At 38.1% G+C, this 18,349-nt stretch overlaps 1 protein-coding gene across 1 annotated transcript in view; it reads right to left on the bottom strand.

Moving 5' to 3' along the window:
• TMX4 (thioredoxin related transmembrane protein 4) overlaps positions 1-12,919 on the bottom strand; it is a 44,482-nt gene extending 31,563 nt beyond the window's left edge. Inside the window, exons 1-2 of the mRNA XM_027621753.2 lie at positions 12,536-12,919; positions 1,572-1,687 (exon numbers count right to left, since the gene is read on the bottom strand). Of these exons, the coding sequence (XP_027477554.1) occupies positions 1,572-1,687; positions 12,536-12,708 (289 nt within the window). The 5' untranslated portion in view covers positions 12,709-12,919. The remainder of the gene's footprint in view (positions 1-1,571; positions 1,688-12,535) is intronic.
• Between the last annotated feature and the right edge of the window lie 5,430 nt (positions 12,920-18,349).

Here is an 18,349-nt window from a genome sequence, read left to right as displayed (position 1 = left end):
TAATTGAAATGACTTGATGTCCAAACAGAATAACTCATTCTAACAGCCCAAACCACAAACTAATAAGTATAATTGTCCTTCTCTAAATAGCAGATGGGCAGAAGTGGCTTTGATTCAAATGATTAGAAAGGCAGAAACTTGAGGACTAATGGCTTTAACAGAAATCTCTCTCCAGGGTTTGTCAACACATCCATCTTAACAGACACCATCCATTTTGTTGTCCAAGTAATTGGTAATGCATTACTTTGTGTTTTTGCACTCACAGTTATTACAGAAAAGTAACAGGTACACCTCCATGCCTTTCTTTTTCTCTTGTAAAGGGATACAGTAGATAGAAATTGAATGTAGACAGGAAAAAAAATAACAAAGTTTCAAAACAGTCAAGTTTGAAATTTGAATCATAAAAGCCCAACTTTTCTTCTCATTTTATATATAATACACAGTTTTTTTTTTAAGATTTTATTTATTTATTTGTTAGAGAGAGAGAAAAAAAGAGAGAGAGAGAAAGCACAAGCAGGGAGAGCGGCAGGCAGAGGGAGAAGCAGGCTCGCCGCTGAGCAAGGAGCCTGACGCGGGGCTCGATCCCAGGATGCTGGGATCATGAGCCGAAAGCAGATGCTTAACCTACTAAACCACCCAGGCATCCCTACACAGTACACAGTTATTTTAAAACTACAAATACAAATTGTATCTTTTCTGAATTTAAAAGTTTCCTTTATTTTCCTCTTTCTTTTGAAAAATTACATCATTAACAGCTAATAAATGTAGATGGAACAACAGAATTAGAAATTCACCATCTTGGAAACCACTATGAAATATTTGATTCAGGTAAGATCATCATGGATCTTAAATCCCCAAAATATCACCGCACAGATTATCTCCTAATCACAAATGGGGTCTTTTCTTTATAAATAGAGATGTTTATCGTCATCACCTTAACCAAGTGCTTAAACTCAACAGCATTAATGGTGATAATATGTGTCTTCTGTTGGAATACAATTTAAGTCACAGGATCACCTATAAAGTACTCTTGCCATAAACATTTAACTTGAATCATGCTTCTAGACCAAAATTCAAGTTACAAGAATAAATTAAATGTTACCATAAAGAAACACCTAGGCAAATCCCTGGCCTGTTCTCTTCGGAGTGTCAATGTCATGAAAAACACAGGGGGACTATCTTCTAGGTCAAGGGAAACTAAAAGTTGTAACTACTAAATTCAGTTGGTGAACCTTGATTAGATCCTGGTTCAAAAAACTATAAAAAACATGGGAAATAATTAGAAAGATTTTAATATGCTGAAGTATTGATGGGTAAGTATAATGGGGTCTATGACTGACTTTCAAATGATTCAGCAAATTAAAAATAACAACATAAATATATATATACATATATATGTAAACACAAACATACATAGACATTCCCAGATACGCTAAAATGTTATCTGTTGATTCTAGGTGGTCAGTTCATGGGTACTCAATATCCTAGTCTTTCAACTTTTCTATATGCTTGAAAAAACTCAAAATAAAAAGTAACAAACTTTTGCATTTAATGTTCAACATGTACAGTACCTGGTTCTTGAATGACATCCACCTTTCCCACACTGATCTGAAGTATTTCACCATTCTTTGCAAATGTCTCCCATTCTGAGTCAGTCTGCTGGCAGGATGGACACCAAGGAGCGTAACTGTAAAAGAAAAAGAGCTAGTCAATGTAAACATATGAAAAAAATGTATAAAACAAACTAGAAAAATAGAGCATTTAAATTTAAAAAATAAATTCTTAACTAAAGGGAAAAACAAAAGCAAGCTTTTCCAAAGTTGCTTGATATAGAAAAACAGAAGCAGATTCCCCCCCTCCTAGAATTTAATGTATGAATATCAATTCCCTGGGGAAAAAATAGCTAAAGTTTAAGAAGATTTTCACAAATTATTGTAATATATAAAGTATCTTATTTCAGTGTTATTCTTACAATGGGCTCAAATTTTACTACTGTCCAGATAGCTTTTGATTTTTGAGGGTGGAAAGGCTTTGAGTGTCCCATGAAAGATGGATGATTTTTACAAGGGTGCCTTTAAACTAGTCAAACTAGTTTCAGATTCATCAAAGTGAGATCTGATGCGTAGAGACCAGAAGATGTATTGCTATTGGGTCCCCCAAAATGCAAGTCATTTCCAAAGATATGTGGCAGGTCTGACCCACTTGAAGAAAGTAGAAGCTATAGGCTAAGCCTGCTCCACAGACACTTAAATAGAAGAGGGGTTAGAAATAAATACTTGGGCCTTCAACCAGAACTCTGCTGTTTTAGATTGTTTTTTTCATTCAATAAACATGATCTAAGCACCATGCTAAAAACTGAGGCTACCCCTGTGAACAAGACAGACATGGTCTTGTTCTCCTGGTTGATTCTATCATCTACAGATGCAAAGAGGTAAGCCCGGGGGGGTAATGACAATCCATGTGGCAAATGCCATGACTGGGAATGTGGAACATATGCTATGGGACACTCAGAAGCTGGATGATCTCAGAAGGGCCCACAGAGAAAGGAGCATCTGTGGTAAGATCTAAAGTAAGAGTAACAGCCAGAGAGGGGTCAAGGAATGTTCTAACCCAAGCAGAGAGAACAGGAAGTGTGAAGACAGAGTACTGACAGGACAGGATGAAAACATCATTCACAGCCTTTAAAAATGTTGTATAAGGAGTTAGGACTTTATTCCAAGCTCCATGACTGATGCCTTAAAAAAAGTTAAGAATCATGATCAGATTTACATTTTTGGAAAAGTCATCTGGCAGCTCTGTGGATAATGGATCAGGGAAGGATAAGACGGAAGCAAACCGAAAGGCTGTACTGTCCTCCTGGCAGTATGCTAATGGCCTCACTTTGCCTCCCATGATGCTAGAAAACATCATAAATGGGCCATAAAGCTTTAATGTGCTCCAGGATTTCACATGCAGATGTTAAAATAGGAATCCAGAGAAAACTGCTGTTTAGAAAGTATAGTGGATTGAACAGCATCTCTCAAAGAGTCTTAACCCCTCATACCTGTGCATATGATCTTATTTGGAATAAGGGTCTTTACACATATAATTAAAGTAAGGATCTTGATGTGAGATTATCCTGGATTTAGAGTAGGTTCTCATAAAAGAAAGAAGAGCAAAGTGTGACACAGAGACACAGGAGGAAGGCCATGTGAAGACGCAGTCAGAGATGGGTGGTCTGTAGCTACAGGCCAAGGAATGCCAAGAACTGCTGGAAAGGCACGGAACAGACACGCTCCTAGAGCCTCCAGAGAGAGCCAACCTTGCCAACATGGTGATTTTGGAAGTTGGGTCTCCAGAATTGTAAGAGAATAAATTGCCACTGTTTTAAGCTACTAAGTTTGTGGTAATTTGCAGCAGTCCAAGGAAACGAAGGCAGAAAGGAAGATATCATTTGAAATTGGGAGAAATTGAGATCAAATATGCCTTATGGAGACTTAAATATGCCTTATGGAGAACTATGCTTAACATATAACAAATACTGTGAACAAACAATAATATACACTGGAAATCGATTTTAAAATACTAACAGAGGACACAATTAAAAGGAAAATTAACATTTACACAACGTCACAAAAATACATGAATACAAATGGAGAGACATTCTGTTTTGCTTAATAATACCCACAAGAAAAAAAAGCAGTAAATAAAATTAATCAATGCTCACAAAATAGGATAGGATACTCCAGGAAAAAAACATCACCAGACACTTTGAATAATACTTCGGATGCCATCAACTGGACATGATTATTTTAAAGATCTGCTTAAATCTGTTTAAATTATATTTTAACAAAACCCTCAACTCAAGTCAAAATGCTGAGGAAATAAATGTAATAGATACTTTTAAAAGACTTGATACCACTGAATGGTCTATGTACAACGGGTGAATTTTATAGTGTGAAAATTACGCCACCCACGGGTAGAGGGCAGGAGACATGGATGAACCACGATTGGCAATACGTTGATACAACTACTGAATCCGGACGATGGATGATGGGAGTTCATTATACTACCATTTTTGTTTATGTTTGAAATTTTCCGAATAGTTTTTTTTTTATTGAGGTATAACTGACATATAATATTACATAAGTTTTAGGTACAACATAATGATCAAATATGTTTTTCTTAAAGATTTGATTAAATGGAAAGACCCAAGAAGTTCTGGATGGGCAAGCTCAGCACTGTGAAAATGTTGATTCCCCCCAATTTATTTTCCATTTTTTTTCCATTCCTGAATTATTTTTACAAAATGTGGCATCTATTATTTCTACATTAAGAGAAGAAAGGGGTGGGGAGAAAAAGAGGTAGGAAAGAATGTCTGCCAAAAGAGTAAAACAAACACACACAGGAAAAAATGTCTTAGGAAAGGAAATAAAGGGGAAAAATGTTAAATGATCGAATTCTATAAAAAGATTTATAGAAAATAGAAAAAGCTCAAAGGTGCTGTCAGGTCGTCACTTACGAACCCTTTTATCTTGACCTGATCAGAAGCATGTGTGTAAGCGCCATGCAATACTCAAGGCAATGATGCATACAAACCAACTTTCCTGAAAGCCAACAATAACAAACATTTCTGAAATAGGGCAATATTTTGATCTTTCACATTATGAAAGGGTATGGGGGGGTTAAAAAGTCAACATGATGGGGAGGTTGCATGTACTTCGAGACAAATATTGAGATTGGGCACAGCCGAGGAGAGAAAGGACTACCCAAAGCAAGGCATGCATTTCTCTCTCCAGCCAGGCCCCAGTAGCAGCCAGACTTAAGCACATTTGTTCATCCTAATGATTGTTCATCCATCTCTAAAAGGGTCTGGTATAGCCAATTCCAAGATAAGTCTAAAAAAAGTCATTAATCTTTTCATTACAGCTCACTATCTAATCCCTGAGACACCAGAGATATGGACCAGGAACAATCTGCTGACATCTTTGACCATGGCTGATTTAAACATCTGTATCTCTACATTTCCAGGGCAAAGTATATACCTGGTACAGTAAGTGCTCAATAAATACGTGCTGAATAAGTAAATGAACAAACTTTAAAGAAAATTATAGTCTTTGAGAAAAGTCATTTTTTATATATTTTACAAATATCCGTATGGCAGATGATACTGGGACAAGCTGTTGGTAAACTTTAGGGAAAAAGAGAACATTTTATTATTTAGTACTTCAATGGGCATTTCAGTGTATTAGATAAGAGTTCTGCCAAAGAATTCAACAAGACCAACCACAAATTAACCATGTGACTTTGGGCAGGTTAGTAATCGCTCCATGCCTCAGCTTCCTCAACTGCAAAATGGGACAGTAACAGCAGCTACCTTAGAAGGTTATTGGGAGATTAGATGACTTATATAAAGCAGGCACAAATTAAGAACAATACCAATTACATTTGTAATATACTGCTTGGTTTCCAAGACACTTTTATGATGCATTAGAGCTCATCTGAACCTTACAACCTCACTGTCAAACAGACAAGGCAGGTTTAAAGGACCTTGCTTAAGGTCACCTAAGACCACACAGCACAAGAACCCAGATGGAGGTATTCATGTGATAAAACCTCCAAGGAAAGTAAGACCCAACACTGAAAGAGAGAACCACAGAAGGCAGAAATTACCAAAAATAAGGATGAAAACTTGCAGTACAATTAAACAAATTCTAGATCCTTTTTGCTGTTTCCCTAGGCCAAGGCCTTTGCATTTAACTCAAGGACATATTTACTACATCAGTAATTATTAAATCATGCACATTTCATCTTTTATTTTTTTAAATCCCAGTCCCTAATCTCTAGACAGGCTATTATATAAATTGGGATTTTGGTGACATTGATCTCAAGATATAAAAATGCCACTGAGGTCACTTTAGATATTCCATTTTTTTTATGTAGCTGCCACCCAGTGGAAACTATGAATGCTATCATTTCTGAGATTTATTCAGAGCTATTTGTGTTGGAGTGCACAAACATCATTCACTAACTTAGGGTGTTCTTTTGGTGGTAGAAATAAGATCTGAGTCTCTGGTGTGGGAAATGGTCCACTGTTGTTTCAGTTTTTTAAATTATTAGTATTCTTTTAGACCCAAATGACTGTGATTTAGACAGTAATTTAGAACCTACTAAAGGAAAATACCTTCAGGGGCTAAAGGAATACAAACAAGGAAACCCATAACTTTCATGTACTCATACACACTCTGTCTCTCTCTGTGTATGTATGTAGATATAATTTTTATGCACGCATGCATGACAAAAATCAGCAGGAAGGACTGAATATGATCTTCATTTATATTATTTAAGACTAGTTCATAATGTCAGTCTTCTAAGAACTCTAAAAGAGTTGATCTGCCATAACTTTGTCTTTTACATTCAAATTAATCCTTCTTTCATTTAAGAGCCTCCAAGAGGAATTAGAACCTTTATAGTCATGGAAACTATACAATAGTATCTTTTCTATTTAAGTTTTTCCCAGGCAGCAGTGGTATATAAAGTTAGTAAGCTTCATAAAGACATTTGAAATACATTCCAGGTAGCTAAAACACTGTTAAATTACATCAACTTGGTATCAGTCCAATGTTTTAACCACTTCTGGGAAACAAAATTCAAAAGCATTTTTTTGTCATCCATGTCCATATTTATGCATATATTGTACTTAGCTTCTGCTATATGCAAGGTGGTTGAAAGCCCTTGATTACTTTGCATAAACCAACTGAATTTGGTGTGAGATTTCATTAAGTGTACAAGAAAGGAGTTACTTAAAAACATTTCCTAGAAATAAAATTTTACTAAAAATACATTTTTATTCCCCAATAATGGACAATTTTTCTTCTTCTATCTTGGCTCAAATTTCACACACTCTCTTCAAGGGGAGAGTGCACACTCCTGTACATTCTCTTTTCTTATCCTTGCAGAACAGAAATGGACAATGACTGATACGGTCGATTTTCACTTAGAACTTACTTTGACCAAAGTGCTCAAAAGAATATGTGACAATGAGGATGAAAGAGGTATCACCTTTCTATGACTTAATACATGAAACTAAATCAAAAGGTCAACAGATGATCTACATCAAGTGCTATTCCTCTCTCTGGAAAATAAGGAAAAACTCTTAATGATCCAAGAGTTGGAAGGCTTATGTTTGATTTTATTTCTTTAGAAGATCACGTCTAGGACATTGTCATAAAATGTAGAGGAAAGGGGCGCCTGGGTGGCTCAGTTGGTTAAGCGACTGCCTTGGGCTCAGGTCATGATCCTGGAGTCCCAGGATCGAGTCCCACATCGGGCTCCCTGCTCAGCAGGGAGTCTGCTTCTCCCTCTGACCCTCTTCCCTCTCGTGCTCTCTATCTCTCATTCTCTCTCAAATAAATAAATAAAATCTTTAAAAAAATGTAAAGGAAAAATAAAACTTGATAACTCCACAAAAACCATGATACCTGCTAGAGAAAATGGAATTCACTACTTTCTTTAGAATGAAGACTCCCATGAAGGCAGTGACCAGTGCATCACTTGTACCTAACTAGAACAGAGCCTGGCAGGTCCTAGGCCACGGTAAATATTTATTACATTAATGAACAAACGGGAGATGACAGTGACTATCCTTAGTACCTATGAAAATATATACAGATACATGTTTCCTTCAGTGATGTACATGAGGAAGCTCTTCATTAAAGGAACAACTGGTCATTCATTCACTTAGTCAAAGTATTTATTGAACACTTAGTACTTGTTATCAGGGCTCTGGAGATAAATAGAAAGAAGAAAGACTTTCATCCTCTACTGAAAAGCTGATAGTCTAGAAGAAGAATTAGACAAAAACCTAGTGTAGAAGCATAAAAATTAATTTATAATTACAAGTTGTGATAAGGGCCATGATAGATACAGACAAGACAAAGTGAGAATTTTCCTGGGTGGTTTGTGTGCATAGAAGGCAGAGCACCTGTTTGAGTGAAGAGTGTCAGGAATGAGGATATAGCAATAATGCTCTTCATTTGGAGATTCTACAGATGATAAAACTATGGGTGGGCCTCTGAATTCCACAGGCTTCAAAGAAAAGGCTTTCTTTCAGGTGGCTCATGGTGCTGGCCAGCTGACAGCCTAAGCATAAATAAGCCAGGCTCCCCCACTACCCAACTATTCTAGGCTTGCATCAGGAACTGCAAAGCTCAGGCCTGCATTCTAGTTCTGGCCTTGACAACCACTTACTACTGGCCTTGGCCAAAGCTTTAACCTCTTCCAGTTTTAATCTCCTCTAGGAAATGAGAATGAGAATGAAAGTTCTGCACCTGATTGCTGGGATGATCAAATAAGAGAGCATTGATGAAGAAGAGGACTTGTTATATAAACAATGTAACGGTTTCCTGTGACTGAGATGATGAGGATCATGGAGGTGATGTGGATAGCCCTTGTGAAAACAATCTGAAATCAAATACTTATATGTTCACTTATGAGCTATTCTTTTGTATGTTTTTACATACCCGTAACAGTACCCAGGGCAGTGGTTTTCAATCAGACACATTTGGAAATATGCATAAGGGATGGAGATTGCTAAATTTTTTTGGTGTCACATGAATACCAGAATGGGCAGGGGCAGCAATACTTAAGGTTCAGCAATGGGCAGGCCATCCCCACATATCAAAGAACTGTCCAAACCAAGATGCCAGTAGTGCCTGATGAGAACCACTGCTGAATGCCTGAAAGAGAAGAAGCATTCAGTAAACATTTGCTAAATAAATGAATGTTATATCTGCTACTTATTTCCTTCAGAGCACAGAAGACTGACAGTCCCTAGAAAGCAAAGAATTTAGCTCCTTCATTTTCATCTTCCCAGATCCCTAACTCTAAACTTGAAACATAATAAGCATTTAATGACTACCTCTTAAACATTCAATCAGCACATCAGCACATCAAAATAATCTGTTAAACTGCAAAAAAATGATATTTGACAGGGACAAGCTAAGGCGATGATGTTGAAGATGTTCTCTTCAGGAATAAGAAGGATTTGGGGGAAAAAAGTACTAAAACCTAGAGGTCCTAGGGAAATAAATGAGACTTCCTTCTATCACTGTGACTGTTTTCAATTTTGAAACATGATCGCCCAAGAACAAAGTCAGAAAAGGTAGTGTTTTACAAAGATCTATACGCTTTACAAAGGTAAATTAACCTAAAGACATACTTTGCCTCTGGATATCAGTTTAAAAGTAGGCAGGTCAAAATTAAGCTGCTTGGATAGCTACTTTTTCCTCTGGGGGAAAAAAAAAAAAACACCAGAAAAGTATATAGAATGCATGCTGTTGTTTGTCAAAAGAACAAAAGTAGTATTCTCAAGGACGGATACAATGGGAACCAAAAAAGTTTAAAATAGCAAAAGGTTACAAAGTAATGGAATGAAGGATAGTACAAAACAATGAAAATAGAGAAAAGAAAACATCAGAAGATATTTTAAAGATTATATAATCTTTTCTAACCCTGAAAAAGGAGAAACTTTTCATCAGAGGTTAAGATGAGAAAAGCACAGTAAGCCAATTTTAGAGACATGGCAGAAATAGGCATAAAATTATAAATGTTAAATGTATAAAAGCAAACAAGAAGAGAAAAACTGAATATACAATAAGCATTAATGAAAATGTAAATAGTAATGGGATAATTTTTCAGATTTTTAAAAAGGTTCAGAATTGAAATGGTGAATTACTACAAATATATTTTTAACTGATATTTCTCCTTAACAGAGAAGTGCTTTTTTAAAACTGAAAATTCAGGGGCACTTCGGTGGCTCAGTTGGTTGAATGACTGACTCTTGGTTCGGGCTCAGGTCATGATCTCAGGGTGCTGAGATCAAGCCAGGAATTGGGCTCCACACTCAGTGGGGGAGTCTGCTCAAATATTCTCTCCCTCTGCCCCTCCCCCACATGCACACACTCTCTCCCTCTCTATCTCTAAAATAAATAAATAAATCTTTTTAAAAAAACTAAAAATTCAATTGCAAGTTGCCAAAAAAATTGACTGTTTTAAAGACAAAGAAAATATAACAAATTAGGTTTTACAATAGGAGCAGAAAACACTGCTAGGTCCTTAAAAATAAGTTAAACTATCAATCCCAATATGACCAGGAATTGTACTATAGGAGCTTTGTATGAAGTGGGATATGAAAGAAAAAATTCCCTGAAGAGAAGTTGCATATAAGCAAATGAACAAATAAAGAACTGTCATTCAAAGTAATGGTCAAAATTTTAATACTGTCAGAAAGCCTCCTAAGTTGCTTCTGTAGGAAAGTTAAACGCATCATCTGTGGACCCCTAACAATCTGTTCATTACGATCAGTTCACTTGAAAAAGGGGTTGACCTGGTAGGAGTATTAACACATTTGGCTTTTCTCTGTTATATACACCAAGAAAAAAATCTGATAAATTATTGGCTATTTGAGTGAATTCTTGGAAATTTATAGGCCTATCATGGTAGAGAATGTAATGAACTTTATATTTTTTAAGTGTTGGATTTCTGTCAAAGGGAGGAGACGGAGTATTACAAACAGACAAGAGCTACAATATTTCTTCAGGACTTCGGTTCTGGTATATAGAAAAAAGTTGGATATAATGGCTTAAATCTTCTTTCCTTTACAGCCTCCCTTCATATTGAACTATCCTGAAGTGTACTCGATGGAAAGGGAACTTCTACTAAAATGATCTCAAGGGCAGCTTACTTCTGGGTTACAAATCTCATCTTGTATCACAGCCCAAACATATTCCATGCAATGGACGCATGGCAAGTTTAAAGCAATTGGTTACCACGTCTGGACTTGTACATTCATGAGGAGTATAATTTGAACAGTCGACATGTCCAAACACAGGAATCGTTGGCTGTTGCTGTTTACGAGCTTAATGTGGCTTACACTCACCTTTAGTTTGCTTAGCTCTTTTACTTAAAAAAAAAAAAAAAAAAAAGCTATTCCAAAAAGGAGCTATAAAGGTGTTGAGGCCTTCTGCCTTGACCTTCATCATGTACATACACAAAGTCAGATTTATTCAGAAAATTGACATCTAGGAAGGTCCACTGCGTAAGCATCTATTTTAAAAAAGAACTTTCTGTAGTACTAGCTGACAAAATGCAGTCTAAAATTCCTACAATTATTACAAACATAACAGTCCTGAATAAGTCTCCACTTACTTAAAAGTTCCTCTCTTAAATGGAAAATGACCTCCTCATCATCATCCAAAGTGGTTGAGTAGTTTAATAAGTCTTTCATGTCTACAGATTTCTTTAATCATTTCATTTGCTCATTATGATACCAAAGGCATTTTACCTAGAGGTCTAAAAAATCCCCTTCTTTGTGACCAAAAGGTATATGCATGTTTGAAGGGGTAATGATTTTCTGAACAATGTAATCTGCTAAGAGAGTTGTCACTTTTGGCCCTGATCTCACAAGTGAGGTTTTCACTGCATAGGCATCTGCAATTTGCGATCTAAACTGAAAGAATCAAAATTTGGTCTTGGACAAAGAAAGGAAAGATCCAATTCTGTGTGTCTGTGTCCTCAAGGTAAGATTAATCAGCAAATAGTAGTGATCAAGTATGTATATGACCTGAAACTACAGTCTAAAGAGATAAGGTCTCAGTGATCATTTTTCCAGAGGTTCTTCATTTTCCCCCGGCAAGCCCACCATGATGGTCTCTGAAGCCTGTTCAGACATCTGCCCATTGTCTACCTCAAGGCTTTTTTCCAAATGATCACTTTCTTCCTAGAAGTTATTTTAAGCTACTTCTCTGTTCCTAACTCAAAACTATATTGTTCCCTCTCCTTCAAGCAAAGGCACCACGCACAATTACCTTCTGTTGTTCAAAAGGGGCAATCTAGGAATGTCCTTTTCTTTATTACACTAGCACATTAAGATATCTATCCAGAAATCTCTACCTCTAAAAATGATAACAAATATCAACATTTGTTTGCAATCTTGTTCTAAAACTTCAAAAACACTCCCATCTTCCTGTTTTATTTTTCACAATGACATCCCGGGGTCTTCAAAATGAAAACCAAACTACTTTGCACAAACTGGTCTGCCCTTCACCGTGCTGGAATTACTCATTCAACAAATACCTTACCTAGCCCGTGCTACGTATTTGTACTATACGTAAATGTCATTCAATGGCAGCCCTTCTCTACGTATACGCCTATACCAAAAGCACGCGATTTTTTCACAGATTTTCTCCATTTACCCCTCCTTCCCTTGGTAAGCTGCTCACCCCACGCCTAAAACTCTTTCCCCAAAGCAGGGGGCTAACAAGGCAGGGGGATGGGGTGGGGGGGGTGGAGAGCGATGCTCGGCACCCGCAGCTGTCACCGCGGAGGGCCTGGCGCGCATGCGCAGCGTGAGCAGCCCGGCCCCGGCGCCTCAGGTCGCCCAGCGAGCACTGGTCGAGCCCAACGGGCAGTGCAGGATCCACACACGCCCGCGCGGCTCTGGGAGGGCGGCGCCCACAAGGGCTGTGTGGCGTGCGGGGCGGGCGGGCACACTCACAATTTCAGCATCCACTCGCCCTCCATCACCAGCGTCCAGTTGGAGGCGGTCATGGGCCGCACCCAGCTCCGCTCCTCCGGTAGCGCGGCCTGCTCGGGGCCGCCCTCCGCCGCCGCCGCGACTCGGGCGGCCAGGAGCGCCGTCAGCAGCGGACCCCAGTGCCCGCCCGCCATGTTGGGGCGCGGAGAGAGGCTCCTCGGCAGGGGGTGTGGGGACAGGAAGCGGCGGGCCCGGGGCCTCGCTAGCCCGCCAGCCCAGGCCTTCCCAGGTAGTCGGAGGTGGTGCCGGGCCGCCCCGCCTCCGGCCGGCCGCACGAACAGTCCCAGCTTCGGAGGCGGGTGGCCAGCGCCGCCTCTTATCCGCCCGGGCTCGCCGAAGCCACGCCCCCTCCCGCCTCGCCTCGCCGTTGCCCGGGGTGTCGGTTGCCTGGGCAACGGCCGCCCTTTCTTTCTGACGCCCTTCCTCCCCTTCCCTCCTCCCGAAAATAAACAGATGACCCAATGTTTCTTAAGTTAGAACTGGCACCTCGTGTGCCCAGGCTCCAGTACGGGGGTTGGCGCGCGTGGGAATTTCTAAAGAGAAACACGGCCACTAATTTAAAAATTCATCCCCTATTCAATGGTAGTGAAAGTAAAACGGACTGCAGAGTGAACCTATTTACAATGAGAAAACAGAAGGATGCTTGGCCATCTCTTCCTGAAAGGGAGAGGAAAATTTAAATACTCTCTGCGTGTGTATATTGAAGTATCACTGCCTAATTGGAGATAATAGTGAAACTAGATTCTGCAATTGTATTTTTTAATAATTGTAATTTTATAAAGAACTTCTAAAACATGAGTACTAACAAACGAGTCAGTGAATAAAAGAATATTGGCAGTTGCAATTAAATGGATCTCGCACTTCTCTTGGCTACAGTGTGTCAGATCTAAAATGAAAGTAGCCTAAATGATTTCCAAATCTCTCTCCAGATACACATTAGATGCTTCTGTACCTTGAGATAACCACACCCTGAGTTTGTATGGCTGAAATACAATTAGAAGGTGACTGAGCTTTTTCAAAGTGTGCTTTATAAAAATTTGTTAGCTGTGCAAAGCATAAGACTAGGTAATATGGTCAATACATGATGAAAAAGTGTGATTTCTGTCCGGGGCTTAAAACAAAGACAGCTATAAACCTAACAGTATTGCTGGGCACATGAGATCAATCTCTAATCCTGTAGGAGAGAAAGATTAATTTTGCCTCCAGAGAAGATCTTACTTGAGTTGGGTGTTAATTAGTAGTAGCTCCATGCTATGTGGAGCCAGCCCTTATAAAAATATAAGACTCACATTTACAGATTATTGTAAATTTGGAAAATGTCCTTGCAATAAGTGTTACTAAGAATCACTGTTACTGCATACAAATCAATCCTATAAACTCAATAGAAAACACTTTATTTTGCTTATAAAAAGAAATATCATACACAGGAATTCTATCATTCTTTTTGGTGCAGCTTTTGTATATGATATGTGATTGGTAGAAAAAAATTCTTTAAAACAGATTCTGCTATTAAGAAATAACTACGAATTTTGTTGGGGGTGTGATAATGGTCTTATAACTATATTTTTAAAAAGTCTTTATTGGTTACAGATAGTAAAATATTTATGTGTGAAATAATATGGTGTCTAGAATTCACTTGATAATACTCCAGAAATAAAATTTAGGGAGTGCAGAGAGGATGGATAAACGTAAGTGACACAACGTCAAGCAGTGCTGAAGCTAAGTTCATTTTTGCTTTTTTCTACTTTTGTGTATGCTGGAAAATTTGCAAAATGAAGAGTTAAAAAGAGAGAGTATCTGAGCCACAACGGAAACTCATTGCTGAAGCTCTTCCTCTTTCTAACACAAAACGTGTGTTCAAGGATTACATTTCCTGGCCTTCAGAGTAAGGTCAGTAGGAAGGACCATAGCAAGAATGTATGGGAGCAAATGAGTAGCATGATGGCACAGAGCCAGGTAAGGGGGCAATTGCTGTCCAATGATCAGTATCTGAGTCCTGACACTTCTTACCTATGTGACTTGGGGCTAAAACTAGTTCACACCAAGGTTCTGTTTAAATGCAGGTAATAATAGAACCAACTGCATAAGAGGGCTGTGAAGATTAAATGGGGTAAATATAATGCCTTATACATGGTATGATTAAAAATCTTATGTCTTATTATCTGGAGGCAACAACATGCTATAATGCTTCTAAGATTCTCTAATTTTCCTAGATTAAAGTCAAAGTTGCTTTTCTTGGTACGCAAAATCCTTCACAATACTGCTTCAGTTTTGCCAGCTTTCCACGCTGCCATTTCCACAATCCCCTATACTCCAGTAACTCTACTCCCGTTCCTCAAGTACATTAGGAACCCTGGTGAAGTCTTTGAGAGTGTGACTTAAGGTCAGGTTGACAATAGGTCTAGCCCTGCTTCCCCTTTCCCTCTCGGGTTGAAGAGGGAGTTAAAAGCCAAATGCCGTTTTTCCTCTATCCCCAGATCTGCATGTTTCTCACTGATACATCACATGCGGTAGATGTATACCCAGCGCCCTTCTCTTTCCCAGCCCACAAAGGAGTACACTTCTACATCCCCTATGAAGTTAGGCCAACAGTGTAAAAGGTCTGCAAGTAGAAAGGATGTGTATATACCACTTGAAGATTGGAACATTTAATCACTGATGTGAGACCCTCCAGTGGAAGCAGGAAGCAGGAAGCTCCTATGATGAAACTTTTGGAGAAAAGACATGATCTAGAATTACACAAGACCACAGAGAAGCTTAAGTTGCTAAGATGCTTCCTGGAGAACAGTTGCTCTAGATGGTCCCCTGGATTCTCAGGGGCTTTTACTTAGGCAAGAAATACATTTTCATTATGATAAACCTATTCAGGTTAGCTATTACTACATAACTACCACAATATCAAGTCTCATGGTTCTGGGGGCTGAGGGGTTTGGCTGGGCTGTTTTTGCTTGGATTCCTGCATATGGTGGAAGACACTTGTCACATCCACTACATTCTACTGGTTAAACAGATCACTAAAGGCCAGCCCAGATTAAAGAGAAGAGGAATTAGACTTTACCCCTTAACAAGAAACAGCCAGAATAAATTGTGGCCATCTTTCATCTATCAAAAAGTCACCCTGAAAATTTGGAATTGTTTGTCACTGAAGGATCATCTAACCCATTCTGATTAACCCAGTATTTTCTTTTTATGACTTTGTGAAGAATAGCTTAGGTGTTATTTTGCGGTGACATTTCCAGAAAGCAGCATGGGAACTACCTCTCCCCTTTTACCTTTTGTGAGTAGACTTGCCCTATTAGGTACTTGTTTGGGCAAAAAGTATTGGGAAAAATGGTTTTCAAACCTTTGGGAAGCTATATGCTTTGATGCCATAGTATTTAAGTACTCATGGGACTTCACAGGATTTTTGTTAAACTTATTCCAAAAAGACTCAAAAAAATGTGGTAAGATTTATATAAACATACTCATATGAGTAAGATATCTTTTGTACTCTGAACGCTTTTTACACATTGAATAATCAATTTAAGAAAACAATTTACCAAGTGAGATAACAACATATATTCCAATCCATATACTCTATAAATTTAGAAACTTTTAACACATAGTAACAAGCAAAGACCTTGCTAAAATTGATAACTCAGGACTTGATATTAAAAGGATAATCAAGGAGAGGTAAAGAGATTATATTCAGATTACAAAAAATGTAGTAAGAAAGTAAATAAACAATATGTAATAGTTTTCCTATTGAGGATGGTGAAACCAATACAGAAATGTTAAATAAGCTAGGTAGTGCTGTAAAATTAGTCCATAGAGTAATAATAGTACAGGAATTTAATTACACAAACAGATTTGCTAAATGCCTTACAGGAACAAGAGGTGGAGGGAGAATTTAAATAGGACACTTCCTAGAACAGATGGTAGGAGAAACCATGAAGAATGGAAATACACTGAATTTTCCCAGGCTAGTGACTAGAAACAAATTCAGAAGAAGGATTAAGTCTCTAAGAAATAGCAATCCCAGGACCCCCTTTAGGGGAAAGAGAATCAACCAATTATTTTCAAAACTAGGGATCTCAGGAAGGCTACATAAGAGAGAAATATACACACACCAATTCTCTTCCTATACACCAGTAAGAATAATTTTAAAATGTAATATGGACAAAGATCTTATTGAAGAGCAAAAAAACTTTCAGAAAAAAAAGCTGAAGAAAAAACATGCAAGACATATGTATAAAGCAGGATGGCCTCATATAGTGGAGATGTCAATTTTCCCAAATTAATCTGTAAATCTAATGGAATATGATGCAAAGTACAGCCAAGATCTTTTATACAGAGTTCTAAAAATCTGTCTTAAAAAGTTAATGCTTATGACTAGGCAAAGATTTTTTTAAAGTCTCAATGATGTAAATCTTGCCCCCTCAGGCATTAAAATATGATATAAAGTAAAAATATATATATGTGTGTGTGTATATATATATATATATATATGCTACAAAGTGACAATAAAATTGAAGAATTAGTATAAGGAGAAGCAAATAGGTAAATGAATCAGAGTGATGACTCAAGAAACAAAACTACATGTTTATGGATATGTATGTGAAAGGTGGTATATTAGTCAGGAAAAGGTAGACTTAGGCTGCAGTAACAAACAACCCCGCAAATATCAAAGGCTTAACTCAGAAAGCTCATGTCTCTACCATGCAAATTCCACCTTGGATCTAGGAGACTCTAAAGAAGCTGAAGCCTGGGCAGGGTCTACACAGTATAGGCTGCTTCAATCTTACGGCTCTTCCATCTCAACATGAGGCCTCCTCCATGATCATAGCAGAGAAAGAGAAAAACAAAAGGCTTCAAGAGCTTTTTTGGCTTCCTGGGGCTCCTGGCTGGTTTTGTTGGTAGAGCATGTGGTTCTTGACCTCGGAGTTTTAAGTTTAAGCCCTGAGTTGGTTGTAGAGATTACTTGAGAAGAAAATCTTTTTGTTTTATTTTATTTATTCATTTGAGATAGAGAGATACAGAGAGAGAGAGAGAGAGAGAGAGAGAGAGAGAGAGCCTGAGCAGGAGGAGCGGCAGAGGGAGAGGGAGAAGCAGACTCCCGCTGAACTGGGAGCCCGGTGTGGGGCTTGATCCCAGGGCCCTGGGATCATGACCTGAGCCAAAGGCAGTTGCTAACCGTCTGAACCACCCAGGGGCCCATTGAAAATAAAATCTTAATAGAAAAAAAAAAAAAAAAGAAGAAGGAGCTTTTTTGGCTTCCTTAGTCCAGAAGTAACACATACCAGTTCAGCTCATAGTCCATTGGCCAGAAGGAGTCTTAAGACAGCCCAATTTCTAGGAATGGTGGTTGTCCTTAGGAATTGAAGATTGATGTACACTTATAATGCCCAGTAGTGTTAGGACAATTTCCTCTTCATCAAGAAAAATATATATATCTCTACCTTAATCTATACACCAAATAGATTTCAAATGAAAAAAGCACAAAATAACAAATGTTCTTTAAAAAGTTTTGGGAGAATACTTTTATAATCTTCTGGTGGGCAAAGCTTTTTTAAGTAACACATGAAACACTGAGGCCATAAAAGGATTCTGGTAAGGTTGCCACACAGTGAAAATAAAATTAAGCCAAACCGGGCAAAATGACCTGAAATTTACATAATGCACAAAATTTTCATATCCGTAAAATTCAAGTTCTACTAATAATTAAGAAAAAGACATACAATCCAAAAGGAAAATAGAAAAGATTATAAATATCCATAGAAGAAGAAATACAAATGG

The sequence above is a fragment of the Zalophus californianus genome, chromosome 8 (genome assembly GCF_009762305.2).
Source record: "Zalophus californianus isolate mZalCal1 chromosome 8, mZalCal1.pri.v2, whole genome shotgun sequence".
Lineage (NCBI taxonomy): Eukaryota > Metazoa > Chordata > Mammalia > Carnivora > Otariidae > Zalophus > Zalophus californianus.
The sequence above is the reverse complement of the archived record's forward strand: the minus strand, read 5'-3'. Positions and strand labels throughout refer to the sequence as shown.